The 20,199-nt window shown below is 39.8% G+C and overlaps 1 protein-coding gene across 6 annotated transcripts in view; it reads right to left on the reverse strand.

The window, feature by feature from the left end:
• Positions 1-6,396: 6,396 nt before the first annotated feature.
• The window catches only part of Myo10A (Myosin 10A), a 230,012-nt gene continuing 216,209 nt past the window's right edge, over positions 6,397-20,199 (reverse strand). For 3 of the 6 annotated variants that reach the window (XM_071670624.1, XM_071670622.1, XM_071670623.1), the window contains 2 exons: positions 16,489-16,644; positions 15,275-16,282 (listed from right to left, as the gene is read on the reverse strand). In XM_071670624.1, the coding sequence (XP_071526725.1) occupies positions 15,776-16,282; positions 16,489-16,644 (663 nt within the window). In that variant the 3' untranslated portion in view covers positions 15,275-15,775. Of the gene's footprint in view, positions 7,884-9,276; positions 9,411-15,269; positions 16,283-16,488; positions 16,645-20,199 lie in introns of those variants that run through there. The other 3 variants (XM_071670627.1, XM_071670625.1, XM_071670626.1) reach the window with 3 other exon arrangements.

Raw genomic sequence — 20,199 nt, forward strand, 5'->3', positions numbered from 1 at the left:
TTGGTTCAATCCATTGACAGCACGACCCCGGTAGACCACATCATTCAAATTCACTCTATTCCTTGCACGCCTTTCACCCTCCTGCATGTTCAGGCCCAGATCTTTCAAAATCTTTTTCACTCCATCCTTCTACCTCCAATTTGGTCTCCCACTTCTCATTCCCTCCACCTCTGACACATATATCCTCTTTGTCAATCTATCCTCACTCATTCTCTTCATGTGACCAAACCATTTCAACACACCCTCTTCTGCTCTCTCAACCACACTTTTTAATTACCACACATCTCTCTTACCCTTTCATTACTTACTCAAACCACCTCCCACCACATATTGTCCTTGAACATCTCATTTCCAACACATCCACCCTCCTCCAAACAACCCTATCTATAGCCCATGCCACTTTGCAACCATATAACATTGTTGGAACCACTATTCCTTCAAACATACCCATTTTTGCTCTCCGAGATAATGTTCTCACCTTCCACACATTCTTCAATGGAATGGAGTATTGAAGTATTCATTTATAGACTCAGTTTAGTAGTCACTTCCCCTTTTTTCTTAGGACTATCATAAGAAATCCTGTCATACATAGATGTCATCCAAATTTGCATAGATGTATACATACATATTCAGAAGAGATGAAAAGCTTACTTAGCTCCTTAACACACGATTGCTTTTGGTTCAGAACATTTAATTTTTAATATGTAAATTTATATGGGAGCCTTGAAGAATGTGTGGAAGTTGAGAACATTATCTCGGAAAGCAAAAATGGGTATGTTTGAAGGAATAGTGGTTTCAAGAATGTTGTATGGTTGCGAGGCGTGGGCTATGGATAGAGTTGTGCGCAGGAGGGTGGATGTGCTGGAAATGAGATGTTTGAGGACAATATGTGGTGTGAGGTGGTTTGATCGAGTAAGTAATAATAGGGTAAGAGAGATGTGCGGTAATAAAAAGAGTGTGGTTGAGAGAGCAGAAGAGGGTGTGTTGAAATGGCTTGGTCACATGGAGAGAATGAGTGAGGAAAGATTGACAAAGAGGATATAGGTGTCAGAGGTGGAGGGAACAGGGAGAAGTGGGAGACCAAATTGAAGGTGGAAAGATGGAGTGAAAAAGATTTTGAGTGATCGGGGCCTGAACATGCAGGAGGGTGAAAGGCATGCAAGGAATAGAGTGAATTAGAACGATGTGGTATACCGGGGTCGACGTGCTGTCAATGGATTGAACCAGGGCATGTGAAGCGTCTGGGGTAAACCATGGAAAGTTGTGTGGGGCCTGGATGTGGAAAGGGAGCTGTGGTTTTGGTGCATTATTACATAACAGCTAGAGACTGGGTGTGAACGAATAGGGACTTTGTTGTCTTTTCCTAGTACTACCTCGCACACATGAGGGGGGAGGGGGTTGTTATTTCATGTGTGGCGAGGTGGCGATGGGAATGAATAAAGGCAGATAGTATGAATTATGTACATGTGTACATATGTATATGTCTGTGTGTGTGTATATATATGTATACGTTGAGATGTATAGGTATGTATATTTGCATGTGTGGACGTGTATGTATATACATATGTATGTGGGTGGGTTGGGCCATTCTTTTGTCTGTTTCCTTGCGCTACCTCGCTAACGTGGGAGACAGCAACAAAGCAAAATAAATAATAAATATATATTTATTTTATTTATTTGCTTTGTCACTGTCTCCTGCATTAGCGAGGTAGCGCAAGGAAACAGACGAAAGAATGGCCCAACCCACCCACATGCACATGTATATACATACATGTAAATTTTTTTTTTTTTTTTTTTTTTATACTTTGTCGCTGTCTCCCGCGTTTGCGAGGTAGCGCAAGGAAACAGACGAAAGAAATGGCCCAACCCCCCCCCCCATACACATGTACATACACACGTCCACACACGCAAATATACATACCTACACAGCTTTCCATGGTTTACCCCAGACGCTTCACATGCCTTGATTCAATCCACTGACAGCACGTCAACCCCTGTATACCACATGACTCCAATTCACTCTATTCCTTGCCCTCCTTTCACCCTCCTGCATGTTCAGGCCCCGATCACACAAAATCTTTTTCACTCCATCTTTCCACCTCCAATTTGGTCTCCCTCTTCTCCTCGTTCCCTCCACCTCCGACACATATATCCTCTTGGTCAATCTCTCCTCACTCATTCTCTCCATGTGCCCAAACCATTTCAAAACACCCTCTTCTGCTCTCTCAACCACGCTCTTTTTATTTCCACACATCTCTCTTACCCTTACGTTACTTACTCGATCAAACCACCTCACACCACACATTGTCCTCAAACATCTCATTTCCAGCACATCCATCCTCCTGCGCACATCTCTATCCATAGCCCACGCCTCGCAACCATACAACATTGTTGGAACCACTATTCCCTCAAACATACCCATTTTTGCTTTCCGAGATAATGTTCTCGACTTCCACACATTTTTCAAGGCTCCCAAAATTTTCGCCCCCTCCCCCACCCTATGATCCACTTCCGCTTCCATGGTTCCATCCGCTGACAGATCCACTCCCAGATATCTAAAACACTTCACTTCCTCCAGTTTTTCTCCATTCAAACTCACCTCCCAATTGACTTGACCCTCACCCCTACTGTACCTAATAACCTTGCTCTTATTCACATTTACTCTCAACTTTCTTCTTCCACACACTTTACCAAACTCAGTCACCAGCTTCTGCAGTTTCTCACATGAATCAGCCACCAGCGCTGTATCATCAGCGAACAACAACTGACTCACTTCCCAAGCTCTCTCATCCCCAACAGACTTCATACTTGCCCCTCTTTCCAGGACTCTTGCATTTACCTCCCTTACATTAAATGATACATTAAATTGTATTTTTCATATATTTTTGTTTGTAATGTGGAGCAGAACTTCATACATAATACTTGAACAAATAATTATCCCAATACTCTGAAAAGTGTTAGAAAATTGTATGTAGCGCCCAAATGCTTGCAGTTGCCCTCGCTCATAGCCACTATATATAACTATGCATGCCTGGTTTGCTATATGGATTAATTTTATGTGGAATTCTTAAAATAATGGGGGTAATTTAGGTAGGTGCAATTTATGAATATTGCATTGAAAATGCACATAAAATTGTAGTACTAGTGTGCATTTTCTTGTGTGTTTTAGGTTTTCCAACTCTATATGGTCAAGTGCTTCTTTTATAGTTATCCTGTAGCATTTTGTATACCAGAGTCCCTATGCTAATGTTGCGCTGTAATTTTATAACTGGCTGATATTTTTTTCTCCAATTGCTTCTCCCACCTTAGCAAAGTAGTGTCAGATATAGGATTATGTAGCATAATTATGTGAGCTATTTGCTGTGGTAAGTATTGTACAGTAATGTGTTGAATAAGTTAGTATTGAAATTTTGTTGAAGACTCTCAGGTCCTGTAGCATAATTTCCTAACAATGTGACTTAATTTTTAGATTTTTTCTTGTTTGTGGTTGATTTTCAACTTGTAGGAACTATCTAAAGTATTTTAGTCTCAGTATATGTTATGCATGTCATAATACTGCCTTTTAAAGCATATCTGTAATGGTAGTACATTTCTTGCGTTTCATCATTTATACTTGTGTAAACCAATATGCATTAGAAATGCTTTATTGTGCTACAGTTATATCATGATTATGCCAAGGTATTATTTCTCTGAAATAATTCATAGTTTTTAACATTGTACTTAGTTGCATTTTAACATTTGTATGGTACAATGTTGAAATTTAAATATTCAATTATTATACTTCCGTACCTAAAGTATCAAGTTGTAGTGTTCTAAAATAATAGTCGATTTTACTAAAATTAGGTATTATGATTAACTTTCAAGTATTTCTACAGTATAGTTAAACTTTAAATTAGTATTCTGGCACAGAATAATGTGGTTAGATTTGTAGTAATAAGCAAATTTATAGTAGCTGTAATGTCTGAACACCAGATGTAAAATTTTTTGTTACCAAGCTGATTTATAATTCACTTTTTTCATGTATCTAGCAGGTACTGCAAGTGCCCTGCATTTCTCATTATTTTCAAATTAAATTCCATGTTGAATTATGATGTGACTTCATAAATTGAAAGAAAATAACAAAAAAGTGCAACTCCATTCCCCACTCTTGAAGCTTTTCCTTGAAAACTATGACACATGATTTCCCATAAATTCCTCGTCAAGCTTACAAAATACTCAGGCACTGTTCAATTGCCACGTATTCTATACTAATCTTTGTGAACAGTGATACCCTGCTTTCTGTTTTATACGTTAGAAATTACAGAAAAGTTGCAGCGTAACAGCTTGTCTCCGAGTTAGAATAAAATGAATGTGAAAATTTGCAGTGTATAGTGCATCTAACTTAAAGCCTTACAAAATTTAGTTCAAGCCATAAGGAAGATAAATTGGTAAAGAGTAGCAGCAGCTACTGAAAAGTGAAGGGTTACCAAGAGGCCTGGTTGTTGTGTAGTAAACAAATGACCCTTAATATGTATGAGTAGTATCTACATCTGTTGAATGCATGAAGACAAAGTTTATTATCATGTGGTAACCCATATTTAAAATGCATGTTTGCATAACATACTATAGCTATTCAGGTCCACATTACTAAGGATTGCTATTAATGTGTACTTCATTTATAGTAAATACCCTTGTTTTGAGAGAACACCAATTTGTGCCCAATTTTAATATTTGGATGTCATGCTTGACACACTTTTCTGGGTTAAGAGTTGGTTTTCATTTTGTTAAAAACATTGGAGGACATGGACATTCCTTACCAAAGTTGTTACTAATAAGCATTCAGTTACATAAGTTTCACTTGTAATAAATGAAGGTTTAAGGTGTGTGTGTGTGTGTGTGTGGGGAGAGAGAGAAGCATAAAGGTGGACAAACAGCTGATAGGTTGTATTTAACTGTAAACATAGCAAACATTGTCAAATTGTGTGCCTGAATCTGAGTATTTCATTAAGCTCATTAGCCAGTTATTCATAAATAGAAGCATAGCATTAAAAGCTTTAATTTTTGTGCTGAAAATTTATTTTTTTATAAATGAAAAGATGAAAATCAAAACTCTATATTTACTATGAGCTGTAGAATACAGATGTATAGATAATTATGAATAGTTTTTGGAAATATTCTTAGTTAAGGTATGTTCAGTATCTTATAAGATGAAAATTGTATCCTGATAGTTAAATACATTTTTAGTGATCTGTTGTATTACTCCCTGCATTCTTTAGTCCTGGTGGAATCCACAAGGAATGCAGTGTATTTACAAGGGAAGCTGTGTATTTTAATGAAAACAAGAGACAGAGTGAATTGCAGCAATGTGGTATGCTGGGAGTCAACTTTGTCAGTGGGATATGAAGCATTCATATGAAACCACAGAAAGGTCTCAGGGGCTTGGTTGTGGATGTGGCTTTCAGTGCATTATATATGAAAATTAGAAATTGGATGTGAATGAATGAGGCTATTTTTTCATCTATACCTGGCATTGTTATGTTCCACTGAGGTAATAGAGGTAACAGTTGGTAGGCAGCGACTGACCAGGGCAGTACTGTTATTATCCACCTGGGTATCAAAAAGGTTAATGATGGCTGTGCAGTGAGCCAGCACTTTGGTTGTCTAGTTGCATTCCTCTTACTCAGGTAGCTGCCTTTTCATTCTGCCTCATCCACACATTGACTGCTAGCATTCTGTCAAAGACCCATAACACATATCTCACACAACTCTTTGTAACTCAAAATTTTCCTTTGGTTAGCATTTTACACAAGCCCTGCCATTTGGCACAAAGTTAGGAGCAATAGTAGGTAGGAACATTAAATGGAGCATTGGGTTGTAGTAGTAGGTTGAAACATATGTAGAAGTTGTTAGTTGGAACCATTGAAAAACTGTGCTAGAGTTACCCTCTGTCAATGTTAAGGGTGAGGCAATAAAGCTAAGAAGTTGTACTGGAGTTCACCAGTTATGGAGACTCTTGCCATTGCCACTCCCTTAAGGGATTACTTCCCAAAGGGAACAGACATCAGAGATATAGAGATAGAATGACCAGTTGAAAAATTTTTTAGGTCTATATTTGGCTGATTCATATCAAGACTAAGCAAAAGTAGATATATGTTTTGGGGTTGGCCTTACTTTTCTTCATGCAAATTTCTCGACTAGTTAGGTCTGTCACATGCATGTATTTTTCATGATTATGTAATAGCAGCAGAATATGTACATTGCATTAAAGTTTTGAATGTGAATTAGTTAAATATGGCGAAGTAAAGCTGTGACTAGTAACCAATACTGAGATGTTTCCTGTATAAGATAAAGCATCATTTACAAATGGACAACAAATTTCCAGTCTTTGGATTTGAAATTACTTTTTCTAAACAAAAATAAAATGAAAAGTTTATTGTATTCATGTTACAAAGAAGCTCTGAAAAGGAAATGCTGAGTATGTGTAATAAAAAATATAGTTAGTCAATTGTAGTAACAAATAACAGGTAAACATGTACAGTAAATAAAATCACATACTTGAGCTGTGCATGAAAGACTGATTACCTAAAATTCAAATGCATTTTCAGTTTAAAAATTCCAAAATTATTATTTCATCTTTACTTTGTAAAAGATAATTTTGTTCACGCACATAATCAACCTAATAAATAATCCATACATATATATACATATATTCCATTCCATTGCTTAATATTCTGCATATTCAACATTCATGCCATATCAAGTGTATTAACACTGGTAATCATAATTCAAAGTACAATACATGAGAACAACAGATCACTTGAATTTAATGCAAGAGAATCCAAGTTCATTCAAAAGGAATGTCCTGATGCTCATCAGACACAGGGAAATATACAATAGATTCATTCTATGAAGATGAAAACTTAAATATTAACATGTTATATGGCATCAGTATTTCATTTCTAAACACACTTCCATTCAAATTATAGACAGTTTTCTCACATAACAATTATACAGATGTTAGTTCATGTATTTTAATTCATTACACATCTGATCAACAAACCATACCACAAAGTCTTTTCTCTTTTCCATATAATGCACTTCCTTCATCAGAGGTTGATGCATAATATCACAAGGCAACATTGCAGAATATTGTAGCCATGTCCATTTCTATACACATGCAAGCATTACCAAGATCTGTAGACATGAACACTAGGGAAGATTCTGAACATAACTTCACAATCAGAACTGGCAATTCCTCCAAATAGAGGGCAGTGCACTTGAGCTCATGTGTAAATGATCACTATGGGTATATATACAGTATTTGAGGCCTCTTCTGCAAATCTCTATTTAGCTGTGAGTACTTGCAAGCTCTCAAGTAAGTCCTGCTATAGGTATATGCATTAAGTTTATGGAAATGTCACTATGGGTCTATACACTTGGAGGACAACAGTCCTTATCTTGTCAATTATTGGCACAACCCTCAAGGATTCCTAATTATTTTCCTTTTAGAAAATTATGAAACCCAAATTTTTCTTTATTATATACCACACAAATGTGTATCCATCCAGTGAATGATCAGTAATGTGCATACTTTAACTGAGGGCCTAGTTCTTCCTGCTGAAACAGACTTATTTCACACTAAGCAATGCATGTAATGCAGCTGAGGCTCATCTTGACAGGGTGACATCTTTGGGATTGTCTCCTCGAGAATGTCCAGTTACGCGCTGCTCAATAGTGATGTACTGGCGAATAAGACGAGATATCTCATGAGCTTGGTCTGTTTGTATTCGGGTGATGCGCTGCTGCATCAAGTTCCCACATTTCATGTCAAGGTATAGCTCATCTTCACTCTTTACTTTCCTAGTACTTATCACTTCAGCCAAGCTATACTTAGTCAAGGTCTCCTGTAAGTACAAAACAAAAACGAAAAAAATTGTTAAACGGCAATTAGAAGGGATCATCACCATTGTTACAAAATAAAAAAAAATGCTGTTAATGGAGAGATAGCACATTTTGAAAGAAGCAAGCCAGATATCTGTCTGTTAAAACAGATGGTCTTGCACATGGAAAGCCCAAATTAAGTATCCACCATGCCACATCACCTTCCATAAAACATTCACCGTATTCACTTTTCACTGAAAGCAAACATAAAAACAGTGGGGATCCTGACCACAGAAAAGCCTTATTAAGCATCATTATACACTAAAGCTTGATTAGCGTAAGCATTCTTTGAGCTCTAAGTACTAATATGTCGGGAAAAGTAAAGCAAGATAGAAGGGGTGGATTTTTAGAGGTGTGTACATGAAGCACAATACTGAAAACTTTTCTGGGCTGGATCATCCACCAGAGTTCCAAAGTACTTGGTAGCTTAACTACATTCTCCCAATGAAAGTTAACAAACATTCACTGCATTAATGGAAAACAAACATACATCTACATTCAACTATTACCAAGAACTGAACATTCAAGCCCTCTGGGCAGACCAGCCTTTTGCAAATGTGAATAGGATTAGTCTTTGTGCATCTAGTAACTACCATTTTGCCTCTAAAGATAGACAGAAATGCTTTTTCATAATATAGACAACTGTGGCACTCCTTACAGATGTTTTTTTTAATTCCCATACAGTACTGGCATTTTGTACATGAAAACAGTCGTAACAGGAAAATGTAATAATATGCACATGGCATCTACATTAAGAGATATTTACACCACCATCCTATAACTTAAGTAAGGCAAAGAGCCAAGAACTTTAATAAAAGAATTCAGTAACACTGTACGAGATATCAGATGTATTTGTGCTTCTTAGTTGGCTCTAAGGTAAGCCCATCAAAAGAAATGTGTTATTCACATAAACACATTCAAGCACTTTTAATAATTTGCTGGCAAGAGTCCTGCGCTAACCATCCTTGCTGCAGCAATGATAACTTTAGCTTTGTGACAAAACTCAATCATAAAGGAGTTATTCCACATGTGTTTAAAAATACATTTGCTCCTGTGATACTACAAACAAGTAATAAAATCAATAACCATCTAAAGAAATACCAGTAACTTACAGGTGTCACTAAAATGATTCTAGTTTGCTTCTTACCAAAGACCTACAACCATGTCATTATAAGCATAGGCAAAGTATACAAATTGCAACAATTAAAAACAAGAATTATTTATTACTTGTTCACACTACTTGATCTGTGTAAAATATGTCAGCAGTATACAGCTTACTGTACCACTCAACACACAAGAAACTTTTTGATGTCAATTATAAGTTATCTGGAAGAGAGCACAAAATAAAATACTTACATGAGTGAGAAGATCAAGGAAGTGTACTCCATTTTTGTTAAGTGCAAGGATGTGATCAGTTCTCTCCTTTGGTTCTATTACTCTCTTAACAGCGAAGAAAGAAGATCCAAACAATGGCCATGTCTGGAGGATTTCTGTCACATTTAAGAAATACATGTAAGCATTATCTAGCATAAATCCTGTCTTTTGTCATTATTTTATACATTTATTTTATACAGAGCATCAGATTGGGGAAGAACAGTGTGGTTTCAGAAGTGGTAGAGGATGTGTGGATCAGGTGTTTGCTTTGAAGAATGTATGTGAGAAATACTTAGAAAAGCATTTATGGATCTGGAGAAGGGCATATGATAGAGTTGACAGAGATGCTCTGTGGAAGGTATTAAGAATATATGGTGTGGGAGGCAAGTTGTTAGAAGCAGTGAAAAGTTTTTATCGAGGATGTAAGGCATGTGTACGTGTAGGAAGAGAGGAAAGTGATTGGTTCTCAGTGAATGTAGGTTTGCGGCAGGGGTGTGTGATGTCTCCATGGTTGTTTAATTTGTTTATGGATGGGGTTGTTAGGGAGGTGAATGCAAGAGTTTTGGAAAGAGGGGCAAGTATGAAGTCTGTTGGGGATGAGAGAGCTTGGGAAGTGAGTCAGTTGTTGTTTGCTGATGATACAGCGCTGGTGGCTGATTCATGTGAGAAACTGCAGAAGCTGGTGACTGAGTTTGGTAAAGCGTGTGAAAGAAGAAAGTTAAGAGTAAATGTGAATAAGAGCAAGGTAATTAGGTACAGTAGGGTTGAGGGTCAAGTCAACTGGGAGGTAAGTTTGAATGGAGAAAAACTGGAGGAAGTAAAGTGTTTTAGATATCTGGGAGTGGATCTGGCAGCGGATGGAACCATGAAAGCGGAAATGGATCATAGGGTGGGGGAGGGGGCGAAAATCCTGGGAGCCTTGAAGAATGTGTGGAAGTCGAGAACATTATCTCGAAAAGCAAAAATGGGTATGTTTGAAGGAATAATGGTTCCAACAATGTTGTATGGTTGCGAGGCATGGGCTATGGATAGAGTTGTGCGCAGGAGGATGGATGTGCTGGAAATGAGATGTTTGAGGACAATGTGTGGTGTGAGGTGGTTTGATCGAGTAAGTAACGTAAGGGTAAGAGAGATGTGTGGAAATAAAAAGAGCGTGGTTGAGAGAGCAGAAGAGGGTGTTTTGAAATGGTCTGGGCACATGGAGAGAATGAGTGAGGAAAGATTGACCAAGAGGATATATGTGTCGGAGGTGGAGGGAACGAGGAGAAGTGGGAGACCAAATTGGAGGTGGAAAGATGGAGTGAAAAAGATTTTATGTGATCGGGGCCTGAACATGCAGGAGGGTGAAAGGAGGGCAAGGAATAGAGTGAATTGGATCGATGTGGTATACCGGGGTTGACGTGCTGTCAGTGGATTGAATCAGGGCATGTGAAGCGTCTGGGGTAAACCATGGAAAGCTGTGTAGGTATGTATATTTGCGTGTGTGGACGTATGTATATACATGTGTATGGGGGTGGGTTGGGCCATTTCTTTCGTCTGTTTCCTTGCGCTACCTCGCAAACGCGGGAGACAGTGACAAAGCAAAAAAAAAAATTTCAAGTACAGTAATATTAATGTAAAATACATCAGCCTCTCAATTCCATGAATACATTTGGAAACTTTACAAAAAGTACTACAGACATACACATACAGTGTTATATACTTACCTAAAACCTGTGCCTTGGCTTGTAAGCTGGTCAGGGAGGAGACTTCTGTCCATGCAGACTGGACCATGTTAACCCACTGAGGAGGCTTCACATCCCGCACTGTTAGTGCAGGCTTTGGCAACAAGTATTTGACCTCTTTCATTGTGGGAACATCTTCAAGATCAGCTGCACGGTGAAGTAGGGCAGCAACTTTGGCAATATCATACTGCAAATATATTACAACCATAAGGTACATTTAAGATAGACTCCATATGATTATAAGATGCTTTTCTTCTATACAGTGTATGGCTTCAAAACAAACTGTTTTATGAACAACAATCCACAGAATGATGTTTATGAAAAGCAAAAGAAAAAATGAATTTTAAAAGTAAAGATGTAGCTTTCAGTACAGAGTAACATCACAAAACATACAATGACATCTTGCTGGAGTTGCTCTCCTGGTGTCACTAACAGAAGACCTTCCAGGTAGTCCGGTGCAATCTGGTTGAACACAACTTCATAGTATAAGGGATTCTCAGAGCGCAGAGGATAGTACCAAACACTTCGACAGAATATCAAGTAGAATACCTGGGGATGAAGATAGTATCAGTATTTGTGATTTTTTTTCCATGTATGCTGTGTGTCCAAACTAGGCAAGGAAATATAAAGTAAATATGGACAGAAGAGATAAGAGTGAGTGCTCAAATTACAGAGGTATAAGTTTGTTGAGTTTTCCCTGGGGATAGGGGACAAAGAATACTTCCCACGTATTCCCTGCGTGTCGTAAAAGGCGACTAAAAGGGGAGGGAGCAGGGGACTGGAAATCCTCCCCTCTTTTTTTTTTTTTTTTTTTTTTTCCCCAAAAGAAGGAACAGAGAATTGGACCAGGTGAGGGTATTCCCTCAAAGGCCCAGTCCTCTGTTTTTAACGCTACCTCGCTTATGCGGGAAATGGCGAACAGTTTGAAAGAAAAGAAAAGAAGTTTGTTGAGTATTCCTGGTAAATTATATGGGAGGGTATTGATTGAGAGGGTGAAGGCATGTACAGAGCATCAGATTGGGGAAGAGCAGTGTGGTTTCAGAAGTGGTAGAGGATGTGTGGATCAGGTGTTTGCTTTGAAGAATGTATGTGAGAAATACTTAGAAAAGCAAATGGATTTGTATGTAGCATTTATGGATCTGGAGAAGGCATATGATAGAGTTGATAGAGATGCTCTGTGGAAGGTATTAAGAATATATGGTGTGGGAGGCAAGTTGTTAGAAGCAGTGAAAAGTTTTTATCGAGGATGTAAGGCATGTGTACGTGTAGGAAGAGAGGAAAGTGATTGGTTCTCAGTGAATGTAGGTTTGCGGCAGGGGTGTGTGATGTCCCCATGGTTGTTTAATTTGTTTATGGATGGGGTTGTTAGGGAGGTGAATGCAAGAGTTTTGGAAAGAGGGGCAAGTATGAAGTCTGTTGTGGATGAGAGAGCTTGGGAAGTGAGTCAGTTGTTGTTCGCTGATGATACAGCGCTGGTGGCTGATTCATGTGAGAAACTGCAGAAGCTGGTGACTGAGTTTGGTAAAGTGTGTGAACGAAGAAAGTTAAGAGTAAATGTGAATAAGAGCAAGGTTATTAGGTACAGTAGGGTTGAGGGTCAAGTCAATTGGGAGGTGAGTTTGAATGGAGAAAAACTGGAGGAAGTGAAGTGTTTTAGATATCTGGGAGTGGATCTGGCAGCGGATGGAACCATGGAAGCGGAAGTGGATCATAGGGTGGGGGAGGGGGCGAAAATTCTGGGAGCCTTGAAGAATGTGTGGAAGTCGAGAACATTATCTCGGAAAGCAAAAATGGGTATGTTTGAAGGAATAGTGGTTCCAACAATGTTGTATGGTTGCGAGGCGTGGGCTATGGATAGAGTTGTACGCAGGAGGATGGATGTGCTGGAAATGAGATGTTTGAGGACAATGTGTGGTGTGAGGTGGTTTGATCGAGTAAGTAACGTAAGGGTAAGAGAGATGTGTGGAAATAAAAAGAGCGTGGTTGAGAGAGCAGAAGAGGGTATTTTGAAATGGTTTGGGCACATGGAGAGAATGAGTGAGGAAAGATTGACCAAGAGGATATATGTGTCGGAGGTGGAGGGAACGAGGAGAAAAGGGAGACCAAATTGGAGGTGGAAAGATGGAGTGAAAAAGATTTTGTGTGATCGGGGCCTGAACATGCAGGAGGGTGAAAGGAGGGCAAGGAATAGAGTGAATTGGAGCGATGTGGTATACCGGGGTTGACGTGCTGTCAGTGGATTGAATCAAGGCATGTGAAGCGTCTGGGGTAAACCATGGAAAGCTGTGTAGGTATGTATATTTGCGTGTGTAGACGTATGTATATACATGGGGGTGGGTTGGGCCATTTCTTTTGTCTGTTTCCTTGCGCTACCCCGCAAATGCGGGAGACAGCGACAAAGCACAAAAAAAAAAAATTCAAGTACAGTAATATTAATGTAAAATACATCAGCCTCTCAATTCCATGAATACATTTGGAAAACTTTACAAAAAGTACTACAGACATACACATACAGTGTTATATACTTACCTAAAACCTGTGCCTTGGCTTGTAAGCTGGTCAGGGAGGAGACTTCTGTCCATGCAGACTGGACCATGTTAACCCACTGAGGGAGGCTTCACATCCGCACTGTTAGTGCAGGCTTTGGCAACAAGTATTTGACCTCTTTCATTGTGGGAACATCTTCAAGATCAGCTGCACGGTGAAGTAGGCAGCAACTTTGGCAATATCATACTGCAAATATATTACAACCATAAGGTACATTTAAGATAGACTCCATATGATTATAAGATGCTTTTCTTCTATACAGTGTATGGCTTCAAAACAAACTGTTTTATGAACAACAATCCACAGAATGATGTTTATGAAAAGCAAAAGAAAAAATGAATTTTAAAAGTAAAGATGTAGCTTTCAGTACGGAGTAACATCACAAAACATACAATGACATCTTGCTGGAGTTGCTCTCCTGGTGTCACTAACAGAAGACCTTCCAGGTAGTCCGGTGCAATCTGGTTGAACACAACTTCATAGTATAAGGGATTCTCAGAGCGCAGAGGATAGTACCAAAACACTTCGACAGAATATCAAGTAGAATACCTGGGATGAAGATAGTATCAGTATTTGTGATTTTTTTTCCATGTATGCTGTGTGTCCAAACTAGGCAAGGAAATATAAAGTAAATATGGACAGAAGAGATAAGAGTGAGTGCTCAAATTACAGAGGTATAAGTTTGTTGAGTTTTCCTGGGGATAGGGGACAAAGAATACTTCCCACGTATTCCCTGCGTGTCGTAAAAGGCGACTAAAAGGGGAGGGAGCAGGGGACTGGAAATCCTCCCCTCTTTTTTTTTTTTTTTTTTTTTTCCCCAAAAGAAGGAACAGAGAATTGGACCAGGTGAGGGTATTCCCTCAAAGGCCCAGTCCTCTGTTTTTAACGCTACCTCGCTTATGCGGGAAATGGCGAACAGTTTGAAAGAAAAGAAAAGAAGTTTGTTGAGTATTCCTGGTAAATTATATGGGAGGGTATTGATTGAGAGGGTGAAGGCATGTACAGAGCATCAGATTGGGGAAGAACAGTGTGGTTTCAGAAGTGGTAGAGGATGTGTGGATCAGGTGTTTGCTTTGAAGAATGTATGTGAGAAATACTTAGAAAGCATTTATGGATCTGGAGAAGGGCATATGATAGAGTTGACAGAGATGCTCTGTGGAAGGTATTAAGAATATATGGTGTGGGAGGCAAGTTGTTAGAAGCAGTGAAAAGTTTTTATCGAGGATGTAAGGCATGTGTACGTGTAGGAAGAGAGGAAAGTGATTGGTTCTCAGTGAATGTAGGTTTGCGGCAGGGGTGTGTGATGTCTCCATGGTTGTTTAATTTGTTTATGGATGGGGTTGTTAGGGAGGTGAATGCAAGAGTTTTGGAAAGAGGGGCAAGTATGAAGTCTGTTGGGGATGAGAGAGCTTGGGAAGTGAGTCAGTTGTTGTTTGCTGATGATACAGCGCTGGTGGCTGATTCATGTGAGAAACTGCAGAAGCTGGTGACTGAGTTTGGTAAAGCGTGTGAAAGAAGAAAGTTAAGAGTAAATGTGAATAAGAGCAAGGTAATTAGGTACAGTAGGGTTGAGGGTCAAGTCAACTGGGAGGTAAGTTTGAATGGAGAAAAACTGGAGGAAGTAAAGTGTTTTAGATATCTGGGAGTGGATCTGGCAGCGGATGGAACCATGAAAGCGGAAATGGATCATAGGGTGGGGGAGGGGGCGAAAATCCTGGGAGCCTTGAAGAATGTGTGGAAGTCGAGAACATTATCTCGAAAAGCAAAAATGGGTATGTTTGAAGGAATAATGGTTCCAACAATGTTGTATGGTTGCGAGGCATGGGCTATGGATAGAGTTGTGCGCAGGAGGATGGATGTGCTGGAAATGAGATGTTTGAGGACAATGTGTGGTGTGAGGTGGTTTGATCGAGTAAGTAACGTAAGGGTAAGAGAGATGTGTGGAAATAAAAAGAGCGTGGTTGAGAGAGCAGAAGAGGGTGTTTTGAAATGGTCTGGGCACATGGAGAGAATGAGTGAGGAAAGATTGACCAAGAGGATATATGTGTCGGAGGTGGAGGGAACGAGGAGAAGTGGGAGACCAAATTGGAGGTGGAAAGATGGAGTGAAAAAGATTTTATGTGATCGGGGCCTGAACATGCAGGAGGGTGAAAGGAGGGCAAGGAATAGAGTGAATTGGATCGATGTGGTATACCGGGGTTGACGTGCTGTCAGTGGATTGAATCAGGGCATGTGAAGCGTCTGGGGTAAACCATGGAAAGCTGTGTAGGTATGTATATTTGCGTGTGTGGACGTATGTATATACATGTGTATGGGGGTGGGTTGGGCCATTTCTTTCGTCTGTTTCCTTGCGCTACCTCGCAAACGCAGGAGACAGTGACAAAGCAAAAAAAAAAAAAATTCAAGTACAGTAATATTAATGTAAAATACATCAGCCTCTCAATTCCATGAATACATTTGGAAACTTTACAAAAAGTACTACAGACATACACATACAGTGTTACATACTTACCTAAAACCTGTGCCTTGGCTTGTAAGCTGGTCAGGGAGGAGACTTCTGTCCATGCAGACTGGACCATGTTAACCCACTGAGGAGGCTTCACATCCCGCACTGTTAGTGCAGGCTTTGGCAACAAGTATTTGACCTCTTTCATTGTGGGAACATCTTCAAGATCAGCTGCACGGTGAAGTAGGGCAGCAACTTTGGCAATATCATACTGCAAATATATTACAACCATAAGGTACATTTAAGATAGACTCCATATGATTATAAGATGCTTTTCTTCTATACAGTGTATGGCTTCAAAACAAACTGTTTTATGAACAACAATCCACAGAATGATGTTTATGAAAAGCAAAAGAAAAAATGAATTTTAAAAGTAAAGATGTAGCTTTCAGTACGGAGTAACATCACAAAACATACAATGACATCTTGCTGGAGTTGCTCTCCTGGTGTCACTAACAGAAGACCTTCCAGGTAGTCCGGTGCAATCTGGTTGAACACAACTTCATAGTATAAGGGATTCTCAGAGCGCAGAGGATAGTACCAAACACTTCGACAGAATATCAAGTAGAATACCTGGGGATGAAGATAGTATCAGTATTTGTGATTTTTTTTCCATGTATGCTGTGTGTCCAAACTAGGCAAGGAAATATAAAGTAAATATGGACAGAAGAGATAAGAGTGAGTGCTCAAATTACAGAGGTATAAGTTTGTTGAGTTTTCCCTGGGGATAGGGGACAAAGAATACTTCCCACGTATTCCCTGCGTGTCGTAAAAGGCGACTAAAAGGGGAGGGAGCAGGGGACTGGAAATCCTCCCCTCTTTTTTTTTTTTTTTTTTTTTTTCCCCAAAAGAAGGAACAGAGAATTGGACCAGGTGAGGGTATTCCCTCAAAGGCCCAGTCCTCTGTTTTTAACGCTACCTCGCTTATGCGGGAAATGGCGAACAGTTTGAAAGAAAAGAAAAGAAGTTTGTTGAGTATTCCTGGTAAATTATATGGGAGGGTATTGATTGAGAGGGTGAAGGCATGTACAGAGCATCAGATTGGGGAAGAGCAGTGTGGTTTCAGAAGTGGTAGAGGATGTGTGGATCAGGTGTTTGCTTTGAAGAATGTATGTGAGAAATACTTAGAAAAGCAAATGGATTTGTATGTAGCATTTATGGATCTGGAGAAGGCATATGATAGAGTTGATAGAGATGCTCTGTGGAAGGTATTAAGAATATATGGTGTGGGAGGCAAGTTGTTAGAAGCAGTGAAAAGTTTTTATCGAGGATGTAAGGCATGTGTACGTGTAGGAAGAGAGGAAAGTGATTGGTTCTCAGTGAATGTAGGTTTGCGGCAGGGGTGTGTGATGTCCCCATGGTTGTTTAATTTGTTTATGGATGGGGTTGTTAGGGAGGTGAATGCAAGAGTTTTGGAAAGAGGGGCAAGTATGAAGTCTGTTGTGGATGAGAGAGCTTGGGAAGTGAGTCAGTTGTTGTTCGCTGATGATACAGCGCTGGTGGCTGATTCATGTGAGAAACTGCAGAAGCTGGTGACTGAGTTTGGTAAAGTGTGTGAACGAAGAAAGTTAAGAGTAAATGTGAATAAGAGCAAGGTTATTAGGTACAGTAGGGTTGAGGGTCAAGTCAATTGGGAGGTGAGTTTGAATGGAGAAAAACTGGAGGAAGTGAAGTGTTTTAGATATCTGGGAGTGGATCTGGCAGCGGATGGAACCATGGAAGCGGAAGTGGATCATAGGGTGGGGGAGGGGGCGAAAATTCTGGGAGCCTTGAAGAATGTGTGGAAGTCGAGAACATTATCTCGGAAAGCAAAAATGGGTATGTTTGAAGGAATAGTGGTTCCAACAATGTTGTATGGTTGCGAGGCGTGGGCTATGGATAGAGTTGTACGCAGGAGGATGGATGTGCTGGAAATGAGATGTTTGAGGACAATGTGTGGTGTGAGGTGGTTTGATCGAGTAAGTAACGTAAGGGTAAGAGAGATGTGTGGAAATAAAAAGAGCGTGGTTGAGAGAGCAGAAGAGGGTATTTTGAAATGGTTTGGGCACATGGAGAGAATGAGTGAGGAAAGATTGACCAAGAGGATATATGTGTCGGAGGTGGAGGGAACGAGGAGAAAAGGGAGACCAAATTGGAGGTGGAAAGATGGAGTGAAAAAGATTTTGTGTGATCGGGGCCTGAACATGCAGGAGGGTGAAAGGAGGGCAAGGAATAGAGTGAATTGGAGCGATGTGGTATACCGGGGTTGACGTGCTGTCAGTGGATTGAATCAAGGCATGTGAAGCGTCTGGGGTAAACCATGGAAAGCTGTGTAGGTATGTATATTTGCGTGTGTAGACGTATGTATATACATGGGGGTGGGTTGGGCCATTTCTTTTGTCTGTTTCCTTGCGCTACCCCGCAAATGCGGGAGACAGCGACAAAGCACAAAAAAAAAAAAAAAAAAAAAAATGGACAGAAGATTAATGTTTGTATACTTTATTATTGTAATGAGAGCATCAGAAACAACTGAAAAATTACTCACAAGAGATGTGTGGAAATAAAAAGTGTGTGGTTGAGAGAGCAGAAGAGGGTGTGTTGAAATGGTTTGGACATATGAAGAAAATAAGCAAGGAACAAGAAGTGGGAATGAGCAGGGGACAAGAAGTGGGAGACCAAATTGGAGGTTGAAGGATGGAGTGAAAATTTTTTCGAACAATCAGGGCCTGAACATACAGGAGGGTGAGGTGTGTACGGAATAGAGTGAATTGGAATGATGTGGTATACTGGGGATGACATGCTGTCCATGAACTTAACCAGGGAATATGAAACATCTGGGGTAAACCATGGAAAGGTCTGTGGGGCCTGGATGTGGATAGGAAGCTGTGGTTGTGGTGCAATACACATGACAGCTAGAGACTGAGTGTGAACAAATGTGGCCTTTTCATCTGTTTTCCTGACGCTACCTCGCTGAAGCAGGGGGTAGTGATGCTGTATCCTGTGGGACAGGGTAGCCCCAGGAAAGGATGAAGGCAAGCAGTATGAATATGAACATGTGTATATAAGTACTTGTTTGTGTACGTATATGGGCATGTATGTATATATATATGTATATATGAGTGGATGGGCCATTCTTCGTCTGTTTCCTAGCGCTACCTCGCGGATGTGGGAAATGGCGATCAAGTATAATAATAATAAAAGAAAATATAATATATATATGGTTAAGAGTAAATGGTTGAGAGTAAATGTGATTAAGAGCAAGGTTATTGGTATTAGGTTGAGGGACAAGTTAGTTGGGATGCAAGTTTTAATGGAGGAACACTGGAGGAAGTAAAGTGGCTTCAATATCTGGGAGTGGACTTAGCAGCGAATGGAACCATGGGAGAGGAAGTGAGTCATAGGGTAGTGGTGGGGGCAAAGGTTCAGGGAGCAATGAAGAATGTGTGGAAAAGAAAACGTTGTCTAGGAGAGCAAAAATGGGCATGTTTGAAGGAATAGTAGTTCCAACAATATGATATGGTTGCAAGGCATGAGCTATAGATAGCAATGTATGGAGGAGGATGGATGTGTTGGAAATGAAATGTTTGAGGACAATATGTGGTGTGTGTGGTTTGATCGAGTAAATGATGACAGGGTAAAAGATGTGTGGTAATAAAGAGTGTGGCTGAGAGTGGAAGGTGTTGAAATGGTTTGGACATATGGAAAGAATGAGAGAGGAAAGGTTGACAAAGAGGATATATGTGTCAGAGGTGGAGGGAACAAGGAGAAGCAGACCAAACTGGGGGTGGAAGAATGGAGTGAAAAGATTTTGAGCAATCAGTTGGATGAGAGGCGTGCAAAGAATAGAGTGAATTGGAATGATGTGGTATACCTGGGTCAAAGTGAAGTCAATGGACTGAATCAGGGCATGCAAAAAATCTGCGGTAAACCATGGCTAGGGTACTTGCATCAACACTATCCTACTTGGCAGCCTGAATATCCTCATTTACATAATTTTTTTTTTTTATTTTCTCCAGTGCAAGCACTTAGCAACTGCTTTCCTTTAGAGTCCAGTTTTACCAACATGAAGAATTACCTATCAATATTTTCAGTGACTTCAATGAATTTTATATGCTTCAGGATGCAACATTCAGAGACAAATGCCTGAAT

This window comes from Panulirus ornatus, chromosome 15, assembly GCF_036320965.1.
Source record: "Panulirus ornatus isolate Po-2019 chromosome 15, ASM3632096v1, whole genome shotgun sequence".
Lineage (NCBI taxonomy): Eukaryota > Metazoa > Arthropoda > Malacostraca > Decapoda > Palinuridae > Panulirus > Panulirus ornatus.